This window comes from Moschus berezovskii, chromosome 3 (genome assembly GCF_049115385.1).
Source record: "Moschus berezovskii isolate FMDL1 chromosome 3, NW_MosBer_1.0, whole genome shotgun sequence".
NCBI lineage: Eukaryota > Metazoa > Chordata > Mammalia > Artiodactyla > Moschidae > Moschus > Moschus berezovskii.
In genome coordinates this window covers 37,275,221-37,290,349 of record NC_142462.1, presented here as the reverse complement: position 1 = coordinate 37,290,349, position 15,129 = coordinate 37,275,221, and the positions used below count along the sequence as shown (strand labels likewise).

The 15,129-nt window shown below is 39.6% G+C and overlaps 1 protein-coding gene across 1 annotated transcript in view; it reads right to left on the bottom strand.

Annotated features, from left to right (window-relative positions):
• The window catches only part of DNAH11 (dynein axonemal heavy chain 11), a 390,076-nt gene that overhangs the window by 364,513 nt on the left and 10,434 nt on the right, over positions 1-15,129 (bottom strand). The window contains exons 5-8 of the mRNA XM_088833659.1: positions 14,749-14,848; positions 11,638-11,849; positions 3,978-4,211; positions 1,662-1,829 (exon numbers count right to left, since the gene is read on the bottom strand). Of these exons, the coding sequence (XP_088689785.1) occupies positions 1,662-1,829; positions 3,978-4,211; positions 11,638-11,849; positions 14,749-14,848 (714 nt within the window). The remainder of the gene's footprint in view (positions 1-1,661; positions 1,830-3,977; positions 4,212-11,637; positions 11,850-14,748; positions 14,849-15,129) is intronic.

The window sequence follows — 15,129 nt, the reverse complement described above, 5'->3', positions numbered from 1 at the left end:
CTCCTGGAAAAGGAAATAGCAACCGACTCCAGTACTCTTGCCTGGAGAATCCCATGGACAGAGGAACCTGGTAGGCTGCAGTCCATGGGGTCGGGCAAAGAGTTGGACATGACTGAGTGACTTCACTTCATCATCAAAACCAGAACACAATGAACTCAACTGTTCAACCAATGAACAGTCAAGCCAAAATAAATAATCATTGCAATATTCTGAGGCAACACTGATAACCAAGACACATTAAAGAAAAAGAAAGGTCATCTTTGACATAAGCACTCCAATTAACTGAACTTATAGTTAATTCACATTTTGATTTCACGAAATAACCAAAGTCAAGATAATCAGACCGGAAGTTGAAAGGGAACTTCGAGGGAAGGCTATAGATGTCTCCAACCTTTGGAGATCAGAGGTAAACCTTGCCCTTTTCAATTACAAAATAAACGGGGTTTCAAAATACTAAGTACAAATACCAGGCAGACATATATATCTGAAATATATGTGTATATATATAATATGTATTTGTATATATATTAATGGCATGCTGAAAACCTACCAGGATTTGTAACCGTGAGTAAATCAAGACCCTCCTGCAACTCGAAGGCACCTGAGGGTCTGCACACTGTGGGTCGCACATGCCACTGCTCACTTGCTCAGAAGAGCTAAACCAAGCCCCGCCAAGAGCCCCATTCTGTCCACATTTCCCGAGTGCCGGCCACGCGGCAGGCATCTTATCAGGCTCTGGGGAAGAGCTCAGGCTATTCATCACCACAGATCTGGGTTTCTCTCACTTTTCCACAAATTAGCAGGACACACGACGGCTGTATTATTCTTACTATTAACTCTACTTCCCAAAAGCTGTCAACAGTTCAGAGGGATTCACTTTGCAGACCATGTCCTTACAAAGCTAACACACTGCACTTGTACATTTCAAAGAGTCAACTATTTGGCCAAATATAAACATAATAGTGAATAAATTCACATTCCACAAAAAACAATGAGGGCGAGAGCTAATCGTTACTTTTTGTTTTTGGTACCTGGGCTTCACTGTCATAGCAAAACACTAAAATGAAGCTATTTTTATCCCAGAGCTGCAGGGACGTTCACAGGGAACTGCTGGCCCCTAACCTGCTGGCAGTAACAGAAAACACAAGCAGCTTAAACCTGAAAAGCTTCCCTCTTTTCCCTGAGATTAGTAATATGAAATTAACAATGATCTCTTAAGAATAACAAAAAGGGGACTACATAACGTTAATAATATATGCAACAAATGAGGTGAAACTAAATATTCAAGTAGATGAAAAATATACTTAATGGTTCAAGAAAAGGCTAAAATAAAACATGCAAGTTATAGAGACACCAGATAATCAGATCAAGATGAGTTAATATGGTAAGTTTTCAATACACGTCAACAAGAAACAAATCCAGACGGAAGTCCACTGTTGCATTATTAGAAATAGTTTAAAATATTCCCAACTGAAAATGCAAAGGCCTAAGTCTAGTCCCTGATCTATCATGAAATAGATGAGAGAATCCAGGCAAGCCATTTCGCCTCTTTCATCCGAGAGAGGCTATACTGGAGAGAACCTATTATCACTGTGACCTACTGTCCTTCCCAGCTGTAAAGTAAGATTCTATGAAATGAAAACACAGAGCTACAACATTACCATGTTATTGTAATCAGATGGGTCATACGTGCTCTGTTTAAAAATCTTCCAGTGTTTTATAAATTCTTCACTCATCTCACAGATCTGTCCATTTAAAATTGCTCCCTTGGTACCGCCAAATTCAAGTCTTTCCAGCTTTTCAAATTCCAATACGGTGACAAATATATCCTTTGAAAAAACACAGTAAAGATCTTTCCACCCTCTTGAGTAGGAAAAGAACATTTTAAAGATTCAAAGAAAGAAATTTTCCAGCATTCAAAATTGGTGAGTCAATAGACATTTACATGATGGAAAATAAATGTTATTATGATTTAAATCAACAAAGTAACTGCCTACTTTTAAAATTATACTCCCATTTTCACGTGGACTGAAAATTATTGAGCAGTATAGGTGACATGTCCCTTATACTGCAAGGAGATCCAACCAGTCCATTCTAAAGGAGATCAATCCTGGGTGTTCATTGGAGGGACTGATGCTAAAGCTGAAACTGCAATACTTTGGCCACCTCATGCGACGAGTTGACTCACTGGAAAAGACTCTGATGCTGGGAAAGGTTGGGGGCGGGAGGAGAAGGGGACGACGGAGAATGAGATGGCTGGATGGCATCACCGACTCTGTGGACATGAGTTTGAGTGAACTTCGGGAGTTGGTGATGGACAGGGAGGCCTGGCGTGCTGTGATTCATGGGGTCGCGGAGAGTCGGACACGACTGAGCGACTGAACTGAACTGACTGAACTTAACCGCAGCTAAACATTTAACTTTCTCATTTCACATCCTTCTGATCCTAAGTCAGATGCCCAGGCAAGATCCACCAACGCTATGGTGAATGGGCTGTTAAGAAAGCGTGGTACAAGTTGTCCAGTGTTATGCACTTGGTACTCAGACGTTAAGAGTCATTCAGAAGGACTTCTCTGGTGGTTCAGGGGTTAAGACTCTGCAGGGGGCATGGGTTCAATCCCTGGTCAGGGAACTAAGATCCCACACACTGCATGATGCAGCCAAAAATTAAAAGGCATTTGGGCTGCTTAAATGATGAGAATTTTCAAAACATAAAACTCTGATTTTGAATAAAATTTGACAAATATAACAACAAAAAAGCCCAAACTTGCTAGAATGGGTTACATAAAGAAAATAAGACTGTTTGAAACTTGAAAAAAAAATCGTAGCCAGTTGGCTCCATAGAAACTGGTGTTTAAATGTGTTTACACGTATGCATTCATTCAGTGGCTTCCCAGGTGGCGTTAGTGGCAAAGAAGCCGCCTGCCAATGCAGAAGACTAAGAAACACTGGTTCGATCCCGGGGTCCAAAAGATCCTCTGGAGAATGGCATGGCAATCTACTCCAATATTCTTGCCTGGAGAATCCATGGACAGAGAAGGCTATGGACCCTACAGTCCATAGGGTCACAAAGAGTAGGACACAACTGAAGTGACTTGGCACAGAGCAATTCATTCAATGTTTGATTTTTCGGTATTTAAAACATTTATATAGAGCACATGTTTTCATGTTCTTTTCACCTATTTTCACAGACAGCTTTAATATTTTAATAGTATAGCATATATATTTATATACTAAAAGTTACCATAATATTTAGATGATCAAATGGGTTTTCAGGTATGGAATCCTGATAAAAACATCAAACATGTAAAAGGGAAAAAGGGATTCTTTTATAACTTCCCAATTTACTACTATCTTCTAGGAACTTAGTATGTAATAGGGCAAGGCTCAATTCCACTCAGATCAATCACTCAGTCGTGTCTGACTCTGCGACCTCATGGACTGCAGCACGCCAGGCTTCCCTGTCCATCACCAACTCCCAGAGTTTGCTCAAATTCATGTCCATCGAGTCAGTGATGCCATCCAACCATCTCATCCTCTGTCATCCCTTTCTCCTTCTGCGTTGAAACTTTCCCAGCATCAGAGGCTTTTCCAATGAGTCAATTCTTCACATCAGGTGGCCAAAGTATTGAAGTTTCATCTTCAGCATCAGTCCTTCCAATGAATATTCAGGACTGATTTCCTTTAGGATTGACTGGTTTGATCACAAGGATCACAAAGGTCACTGATGAAGGTTAATGAAGTTTTGAAAAAATAAACCAAAGCTTTGAATGTAAACAAAGCTCTGAAACTAAAACTTCTACTGTATCTTGACAGCACTGGCGTTGTAAGCGCCTCATGAAAATCACCAAGGAAGCAAACTTCTCACCTCCCACTCAAATAGAATAAATCATCTGTTCCCTGAATCATATTAAAAGGTATAGGGCTTCTGAATTAACCTTACAATATAAATCAATTAGAAGCCAATAAGTAAATACCTCTATTTTCATGAAACGATCAAGAAATTTGTCAAATCTATGAAAAACCAGACAAGACTGGAAATCCCATGGTTTCAGTTCCTTATTTCCCATAAAATAGTTTGCCAATCCTTTTCTATAGTTGAAGAAACAATTTTTGAAAGTCTTTAAGATGTTAATGGCCACTTGAACCTTTTCCAGACAGTCTTCAATTTCCCCTTTCAAGAGATCTTCAGGTGAAAGGTAAGCTATTGCCTAAAAATCAAAGAAAGATTGATAAGAAAATATTTTAATAGTTTTCCTGAAAATATATGTTTCAATTAAATGTTTTATTTTTCAGTGAGTCATTTTCAAATAACAATGTCTAGAATTGGGCCAGCAATGCTGCGAAACAGAAGACACAAATTTTAGAAATTCACGTAACTGGTTTTAATGACATACATGTATACATTAAAGAAATCTACAGAAGATGCTGTAATTACTGGAATTAAACATTCAACCATGACTGCGTTTTTGCTAAGCTTCAAAGATAAAACAACTGTGTAATCAGAATTTGCATGGCTATTTGAGACAGCAAATATTCTGCACACTTTTTTTTCATATAAAGAAATGTAGAAGCCAGGAGGGGAAACCTGTGAGATCATGTATTTTACAAACATGGTCATGTTACCTGGCAGCACAGGGCCACTTGCAAAGGTGAGGAAGAGCTGACACAGGTGAATATACCACTGGCAATTCTTTTAGGTTAACAAACTTCTCTTCTGGGGGCTCATTACAGGACATAAAATCCAGCTGAGATATAGCAATTTGAACTGATTTTGAACAGTTGAAATGCAAAGGTGAGAACGATTAGAGAGAAACCAGCAGATTCATGTAGCAGCTCTCATAGTACCATCATCCAGTTCTTCCCTTTCCCCTATTTTTTATGAATCTTCACAATTTCCCTGTTTAGGGACCTCAAGAACCTACAAATTCTAATCCCGATGCATCTTCACCTCATATAAATTAAAGGTAAAACTGCATGCCTTTAACTCTACAGTTGTTTAGAAAGCTGTAACAGATCTCAATGGAGAATGTAACAAAAGCCATTGGGTTCAACACAGTCAATTGAAGGAATGATTTCTAAATGCTGATGTATTATCCTCCTCCTTCCATAAATGGCTACAGTTTTACCAGAAATATAGACTCTGAGACACAAATCTATAAAGTAGTAAGAAAATCATTCACTTGGTGTCTAAAAAGCCTACTGACTAGTTCCTTCGACTCTGGTGATAGATTCCGAATCTATACTCATATTCTCACTCAGGCTGGATGGAAAATTAACTTCTCCCTAAAGGTTGCTAATATTTCACACAGAACAGGGATGAGAACTCCCAGGAATCCCTCAGTGATTTGAGTTTTCTAAGCGCCTGCACACTGGTATGGCTTAGGGATGCCACAGGCCTTTATCTCTATGTATTCTTTATAGTAAGTGTGTCCTTTTAGGAAGCTAAAGAACCTACAGTGGTGACTGCACTGCAGTCCGATTCAGCAACCCTCCATGACCCAATTACCAACACCTGAAGCAGCCCCCTTTGGGCAAGCCATCCTTACACTCACTCCTGTGCTTCCTGCCTGACCCTCACATAGATGAGACGATCATGGCAATTAGCTTTCTGTTCACAGAGCCTACTGTTGAAGACGACCTCCTACATCAAGGACAACCTAGATCAGAAAACCAGTCTATATCCTTTCACTGGGCAGCAGGTTTCGACTGCTGCTGAGTCGCTAAGTCATGTCTGACTCTTTTGTGACCCCATGAACTGTAGCTTGCAGGATCCCCTGTCCATGGGATTTTCCAGGCAAGAATACTGGAGTGGGCTGCCAGGCCATCTTCCTGACCCAGGGATGGAAACTGCGTCTCCTGCATTGGCAGGAGAATTCTTTACCACTGAACCACCTGGTAAGCGCCAGACAGGTCATGCGAAGGGAAAAAGAATCGGCAGAGGCAAGAGCCCTGGCTGTGGTTCAGTTGGGGACCACTAACTGCTTTTGTGACATCAGTTTTCTCAGAGGGTCTCAGTTGCCTTATTTACAAAAAAAGGAGAGATGAATGAAGTAAACCTCAAGATTCTGTTCAGCTCTTAACCTCTGAATTTTTTTCTGCTTCCTACAGTAGCTCCCTGGAGCACACCCAACCATACCAGCTCTATTTCCTCATACTCAGGAGTATCAGCACAAACCAACAAAAAGTCACTGGATTTAGGATGAACTGGTACCATGTCCAAAGCCTTATAAAATAAAAAATGACTAACCAGTTTATCAATAAATCAATTAATGAACTTGTCAACGATAGCATTTTTTAAATTTAATTCTTATTTTACATTGGAGTATTGTTGATTTACAATGTTGTATTAGTTTGATGCCTGTCTCCCAGCTTTTTCGTCTTATTTACATGATTTTATGGACTCTTGCTTAATTCTACCATCCCTTTTCCAAGCTCAACCTTGCAGACTTAAACTCTTTGTCATCAAGGATCTTGTGAATAAGAATATCCCCAAGAGGGACACTATGTAAGGTGTACAACAGAGAGGAGGGCCTAGAGTGGTAATGACTCCCGATGAACAGGGAGCAGAGTTAGGTAACCATGGAAGAAAGCAAGGCACTAAAATAAGATACCATTACTGTGCCATTATCCAAAGTGTGCCATTATCCAAGGTGGTCAGGTGATGTCTGGCCTAAATGACTAGGTTAATGGTCACTGTTAGAAAACAAGTAAAGAGAACCACATTTGCTTTTAAAGTAACAAAGGATTTCTGGCCATGTCTGGAAAGATCAGGCGGACAAGGAAAATGAGTGAAGCAGATCAGGAACAACAGTGGATGGTGGACCAAGGTTGCCTGGACAGCACGTGGCCCATCTAAAGCGGGTACCTGAAGCTCTAGCAGCTGACTTTGTCAATGGGGATGGAAGAACCATCGTAGCGAGACCTGACTTTTCAGTGGAGGCTGGAATGCTGGAATTTAAACAAGACCTAATTAATTTAACCATTAGCAACTCTTAAATAAAAATTCCAAAGTACTATGCAAAATAAAAACACTGCATTGATCCATTGGCCAAACACAGTCAACAGAATGCCAGCTTATGCCTTCTGATATATAAGCTAAGGGTTCAAGGATCCACGTTTCATAAACACACTGAAGTCTATAGAGTCACAGAAACAAAGTACATAAAAACTACGTAAGGAAATTGTAAAAGACACATAAAATGTGTAACCACACAAATTGAGCAAAGTGCAAAATTAAAGGAACAACATGGTATAATTCTATACCCACAAATCACAGCAAATTTTTAAAAAATGGTAATGCTAAAAGCTGGTGAATTACAGTAAAACTTGTTACACATAATAATAGCAATGCAATTAATAGAACCTTTAAAAATAATTTGTATATATAAAATATTTTTCGAGTCATGAAAAGATTATACCCTTTAATCAACATCATGAATTTATATTAAGCTGATTATCCAAGTTAAAGAAAGGATTTTTGTATAAAGTTGTCTACATATTGCTTATAATACAAGTGTCTGGAAGCAATCTATATGTCCAATAAAAAAAAATTAACTTTTAAGAAGATAGTAAAAAAAGAATTATATGATAAAATGTATTAATAAGTTTCAGAGGAAGGAAAATTCTTTTAATGCTGAATTTGAGAGGGATGGAATTATAGGACTACTTCCATTATTATAAATTTCATACAATATTTTACAGTTATCACTAGTATACCACATATTACATGGTAATTAGAAATAAAACTTATTTTAAAATATGGAGCATAACATAATGGGTAAGAACTCATTCTTACAAGCTGGATGATCTTGAGCATGCTATTTATCCTTTCTGGACTCTGGGTTTCTTTTTTTTAATATAAGCTGGATCTACTAATAAACAGTACTTATAGTGCCACTAGAAGATTAAATTCATAGATTTTTGTATAGGGCTTAGAAGAATTCTGGCAAATAACAGAAACTATACAGTGCTTGTTGGGGTTTTCCAGGTGGTACAATAGTAAAGAATCCACCTGCCAATGCAAGAGACACAGGAGACACAGATTTGACCCCTGGTTGAGGAGGATCCCCTGGTGGAGAAAATGGCAACCCATTCCAGTATTCTTGACTGGGAAATCTCACGGACAGAGGAGCCTGGTGGGCTACAGTCTATGGGGTTGCAGAAAGTCGCACACAGCTAACTGACCATGCACATATACATTGTGCATTAAAAAGGCATTAAAGATCAACTGGGCAACAAACAACTGGAGGTGGTGATGGGTGTTGCAGAGTTTAGCTCTTCAGAGAGCCCAGGTATGAAAGTTTACTCATTGCCCATTTTTGATTCCTTACATGTTGGGGCAGATTTACTTGGAGAAGTCTATTTGGAGAATCTAGGAAATTGGGTCAACTAAACCTTTGGACATAAGCCAGGAATAGTAACTAAGGAACAAGGGAAGCAAGGTTATTTCCTCAGGAGTTTGGCAAACTCTGACCACGGACGAGGGATAATAGGTTAACAGGCTTACAGGTAACCAGGGCTCTTTGTAAGCCACCTATAAAAATGAATGACAATCTTTGAGGTTTCTACACTAACGGGACTTTGCAGTAAAAGTTTGGATCATTCTCAAAATGAGATGAGGATCCTCAAAAGGGGTTTGGGAGAGGCTGTGTGTGGTCTCAGTAGTTAAAACCACAGTAAGGATCAAAGCCTTTCACATGAGATGAGTCCATTAGGGCCCAGTGTGCTCACTTAACAAAAGGGCAAAACTGAGTTTGCACAACAGAGAAACAGAAATAGAATGAAGCCAGAGGAGACACTAAAATATAGCAAGGAACTGACCCGTTATCTCCAATCAAGAGCTGCAACTAGCTTGTAAGTCAACAGTTTGGAACTTTTACTGATTTCTATTACATGTTGCACTGAGCATTTTATTTAGGTTCTCTCCTTTGATCCTTACAACAGCCCATGAACTAGGCACTTACAAGGGCAGAAACTGAGGCTCAGAGAAGTGATTTAACTCCATTGTGTGCTCAGTCATGTCTGACTCTTCTGCAACCCCATGGACTGTAGCCTGCCAGGCTCCTCTGTCCCTGGAATTCTCCAAGCAAGAATACTGGAGTGGGTAGCATTCCCTTCTCCTCTAAAATGGTTCAATTAGATTTGAAGCTTGGTTGGTCTGAGTCCAAAGCACTTTGCATATATTCTGTTTCGTCCAAAGCAGAGAGAACACCACACACACACACACCCCCACCTCAATCTTATATTCCCCAAACTCTAAACTACAGGTCAGAAGACCTGTACTTTAATTTCCCCCCCGCCTAAATTCTCAAGGAAATTGAGCAAATTATATCTTTCAAGTTTCAGTTAATTCATCTGAAAAAGTATCAGAGACTGGAATGGAACCCAGCTCCTCAACCAGTTTCTCCTACAACATACTTCTCTTGAATGCTTAGGACAGCAAAGTTCTGGGGCCTGGGACAGCAGAAGTTCTGAGCCGCTTGCTTGACTATGAGCAGATTTTCAGGGTTCCCATTTTCCTCTAATTTACCCCACAGTGCAATAAAATTTTTTAATTTTCAATATGAGTCATGAAGTGAGAAGCATTAGACTAGATTGGGGATTTATTTAGGTCAATCATAGTTGGCCACCCTTCCCTGAGCTAGTGATCCAGATCTGTTAAAATATCCTGTCTTCCTGGCCACAGGATTGCACCAGGAGAGAAAATAAAGTGCTTTCAGTTCAGTTCAGTTGCTCAGTCGTGTCCGACTCTTTGCGACCCCATGGACTGCAGCACGCCGGGATTCCCTGTCCATCATAAAACCCATCGGCCCAGAATTAAAAAAACCTCTCTCCAGGGAAGTTCCTCTAGTAGCAGAATATGCCTCTAGTGCTTATTTACATGTGACGAGAGGCTAAGAATCAAGTCAATCAAACACAAATGAGCAAAGTGGAGTTTTGAAATTATCATCTGATTCTCCTGGAGAATGCTAATCCTCAAGTCTTTGCACACTTAGACTTTCCCGTTACTGTGAACTTAGGCCCTTCTTTCTGTTTCAGTTTGCCAGTTACAGGTAGAAGTGACGCGACTCTCATAAGAGGCGTTCTTAGCAACACAAAGGCTAAGCCACATGCACAGATTCTGATTCTCTGGCATCCATTTTACAAAAACCCCTTAGGGGTTCAGACCCACACCCTGATAGAGACCCTGCTATGGACTGAATTGTGCATACCCTCTGAAACAGTGCCTGTGTGGGAGCCCTAACCACCAATGTGACTACCCAGAAATGGCATCTTCAGCAGGTAATTCAGGTGAAATGAGGACAGGAGGGTGGACCCCAATCTGATAGGACTGTGGTTTTGTTAAGAAGAGGAGGAGGAAGATCTTTCTCTCCACCACATGAGTGCACAGAGAGAAGGCAGCTATCTGCAAGCCAGAAAGAACACTGGTCAGAATACACCAATGCAGGAACCGGGACTGGTCGCCCAGCCTCCAAAACTTGAGAAAGCAATTTCTGAAAATAAAGCCACCCAACCTGTAGAATTCTGTTTTAGCAACTCAAGCAGACTGACACACACACATACACAGACAGACAGACAGACACACACACGCACCCTTAGAGAATCACTAGATGATACGCCCTTCTAGTATCTTTTAACTCTGAAATTATGAAATGCTCTGATATTATGGACACAAGAGGAATTAAAACTTTCCACTGGATGAGGAAGCAGTCTAATTTTTAAAAATATTTTGTAATGTAAGCAAAGAGTAGAGAAACAATTATAAGCAAGAGATTTTTAAAGATCACCCATGAATCAAAATTCTTTTTAATTCAACTACTATTTTTTGAGGATCATTCTTGCTTCTACCAGGTTCTCTACTTTCCAAAAGTCTTCCCTCAGCCTGTGTCTCCATGGAAACCAAAAGGAAAGATACAAAGAAAGTACTACACATGTGCACCTTGTATTCAGTTCAGTTCAGTCGCTCAGTCGTGTCCACTCTCCGCAACCCCATGAATCGCAGCACGCCAGGCCTCCCTGTCCATCACCAACTCCTGGAGTTCACTCAAACTCATGTCCATCGAGTCGGTGATGCCATCCAGCCATCTCATTCTCTGTCATCCCCTTCTCCTCCCACCCCCAATCCTTCCCAGCACCTTGTATTAGAAGCTACCTTAAATCTCTTTAGAAAAGTAGGGTATTAAACAAACAGAATCTAGTAACAACTGTCCTGTGATTGTATTTAAGTTATTTCTAGTGCTCCTTTGCCATTTAGGATAGAAACTCACCTGGCCTTTGTTACCATAAAAGTCCTCTCTGAAAAAAGAGGAATAAAGTGATCTCTAACTGGATTTATTCATTCCTCATTGAGCTAATAAAACCTGAAAAGTGAAAGCGATAGTTGCTCAGTTGTGTTGGACTCTTTGCAACCCCATGTACTGTAGCCCACCAGTCCTCTGTCCATGGAATGCTCCAGGCAAGAATACTGGAGTGGGTTGCCATGCCCTTCTCCAGGGGATCTTCCCAACCCAGGGATCAAATCTGGGTCTCCTGCATCGCAGGCAGATTCTTTACTGCTGAGCCACCAGAGAAACCCCAATAAAACCTACCACATGGCAATAATTCTCATTGACTCTATTTTTTCATGCTACGTACCTGGTCAATGAAGAGATTACAAAACTCTTGCAATAAAACTATAACCCGAGCAGGGGTATTATAAAACTTGGAATGACTCCAGATCAGACAGATGGTATGAAATAACGGGGCAATTAATACACCAGTCTGTGGGAATTCCGTCTCCTGGAGACACTGAATGTGTCTCCTCAGGGGTCTCAGGTAAAGTTCCGCATCTTGGGCTTCGAGCAGAGCTGAAAGGAAACCACCGTTAATGTGAGGCAGTCTCTTCTATCTAAATCCACTTCACAAGTTCAAGAGAACGATGCAAAACAATATGGTTATACTTAAATGTTGCCTCTTTTTGATTATTTATCCTACGATCGACACATGACAGGTTAGGAAAAGCTTCACATATTGTCTGGCTGTAAGAACCCTTCAAAAGAGCCCAGGCATATTCACCCTTACAGCACAAGTAAATTGTGACTGAAGATTCACAAGCTGCATCAGCAGAATGTTAATTCCTCCTAGGTACTTGCTACCAGCACAATTTAAACATTTATTGTTTCATTCTTCTATCCTATGAGAGTAACTTATACAAAGACTGAAAATTTTTCTATTATATTATTATTCAAAAATAACTATTGAAATTTTTAAGCATGGGTGATGAAAATATTTTGGACATAGACGGAGGCAATAGTTACAGGACACTGTGAATATACTACATGCCACTGAACTGCACTCTTTAAAATTTTATGTTACGTGAATTTTACCTCAAATTTAAAAACGGCTAAGCATATCATACTGATGTTTGGTAGAGACCAACACAACACTGTAAAGCAATCATCCTTCAATTAAACAAATTTTAAAAAATTGTTAAGCATGGTAGGAATAAGGTATATTTTTAAAAGCTATATGAAAACAATTTAAATAGTTAACTATTACTAATTACTGCTTAATCTAATTCAAATTTTCTCTTAAAATTGGCCCTTTTGATGGCCCTAAAAAGATTTCCATCAGACTCCATTTATTTTACTCCTGAGGCTACAAATACTTTTGCTTAACTGAAAGGCATCTCCTATGAAAGCAGGATATGAAGGAAGCTAAATTCTTGTTTTCTTGTTTATCCCAAAATACTATTAGAGATTAAAAACAAAATAACCCGCAACACTCCTTTTTTTGCTGTTGGAATCAGATATCTACCCACCCACAGAACTCTACTTGACAAGTAACTCATGGATCTGCCCACCTAATAACAAGGACCCAGGAAGAAAGAGAGGGTCCAGGAACCATTTTTATCCCAGACGCACTCATGTTCTGAAATAAGTTTTCAATATTAATTTCAAAATCAAATAACTGCATGTAATAGGTAAAGCGCCCTTAAAATGTGACAAGTGTATCTACTGACTTTACAGAGCCTCCAGTAAATCTTTGGGAGGGCCTTCTAACTCTAACAATGGCTTTGGGCTACTTGCTCTACTCAAAATGATTTTTTCCCCTGAATCTCTAGGCTGTATGCTCATAAGGCTCTAAGGATCCCTGGGATTTATTCCTGCAGATCTTGTATCCAAAGAAAATGTTAAATATTACTAACAGAAAAAAATACAAGCAGCTTCTATTTATGGGGGGTACGCTTACTGTATGCCTAGTACTTTGTACTTGTTTAGCTGCTAAGTCAAGTCAGACTCTTTAGCAACCCCATGGACTGTATGTAGCCCACCCAGGCTCCTCTGCCCATGGGATTTCCCAACAAGGAATACTGGATTGCCATATCCTTTCCCGGGAGATCTTCCCAATCCAGGAATCGAACCCACGTCCCCTGCATTTCCTGCATTGGCAGGTGGACACTTTACCACTGAGCCACCAGGGAAGCCTGGTACTTTGTACACTGTATATTAAATCTTCAATCCAGTGGTTCTCAGCCAGGGGAGGTCTTCCCCACTGAGGGTTATCTGGCAGTGTCTTAAGTTTTTTTGTCATGGGGGTAGTGAGTGGACTCCAGCAATGCTGCCAAATACACTGCAGTGCATAGGGCGGTCCCCCACAGCAAAGAATTATCCTGCCCAAAGTGTCAGCAGGGACAAGGTTGCACAACAGTGTTTCAATCCTTGCAACAATTTGCAAACAAAGTTTTAATATGCCAGTTTGGCCAATGGAAACCAGAGACTCCACAAAAAGATGTACTGGGTGGATCTGGGGCAGAAACTCAGATCTAATTCCGTTTGAAAAGAGGCCTTAAGACAACAGTTGATAGAGAAAAGCCTAAAGAGTTAGCATAACTTTCTCAAAGTAAATTTTAAGTATTTTATTACTTCCCATGTAACACACATTAAAAATTAAAAAATAATTTTCTAATGTCAGAAACAAAAACAGGAGTTCCCTAGTAGTCTGGAGGTCAGGACTCTGTGCTTTCACTGCCGAGGGTCCCACAAGCTGTGCACATAGCCAACAAAACAAAACAAAAACCAGCTCTTGGGCCATGCTATCTTACAATTTTACCATTTAAAACTTTAGAATCATGGATCATATCCATATTTGCTTACACGTGCCTAAAGAAACATCAACAGAAATCAAAAAACTACGGAGGGGGTTACTCCTGGTTGAGACTGAAACTGGTACTGAAAAGAGAAGGAGGATTTGCACTTTTATATTTTAAATTATAAACACCATCTTATCATTTCTGGCTTTAAACAATGTACATGTACTATCTGCTGGAAATTCAACAAACAAACCCTCCTCTCTGTGTGTTAAATCTTCAATGATGATTTTGCATTCTTAGGAGTTAAATAAATGGTGGAACTTAAGCAAATTCAGAGAGTCTACTGGGGAATAACTGGACTAATTGCAGCCCAACTGTTGATTAGCAAATCTCCATGCTGGGCATTCAATGACTCGCTGATAAATAACAGAAGCCTTTCCCCTCCACACAGGCACTCTCACTGAAAGTTGCCTCTAGATCCTCTTTAGTTAAAGTTTTTAAATGGTTTACTAATAGCTGACGAATAAATTGTAGACGATTAAGATGGATTTACCATTAGAAGAGTCAAGTGCAATCATTTCATGAGCATACCAAGCGTAGAAGGAGGCTGAGCAAACAGGCAGGAGTCAGATCAGGAGGGACCACTGATCCAGGCTAAGGAACACGAGTCTTACCATTTTTCACAGTCGTGAAGATGTCCTTCAATGTTGGAAAATAGCTGCTTTGCTTATTTTTCAGGATATTAACCATTTTGAGGACAATAGGAGTCTGAAGCTAAATTGAAATATATATATAACCTAGATTAATGACTAAATAAATATATTCTGCAAAGAATATTTAAATTTATATTCCACTAATACACAATACACACAGTATTTAATATTCAAAGATGTACCTGGTTTCAAGTTGAAAATAATTTTTAAAATTAACGTTTTTTTCTTAAGCTTCTATTTTATTTTACATTTATAGGTCTTCGAATTTTTAAAAAACCTAATTTACATTTTATTATATATGTAAGATAAATTTCCATATAAAATCTGTTTCAGAAAAATCTC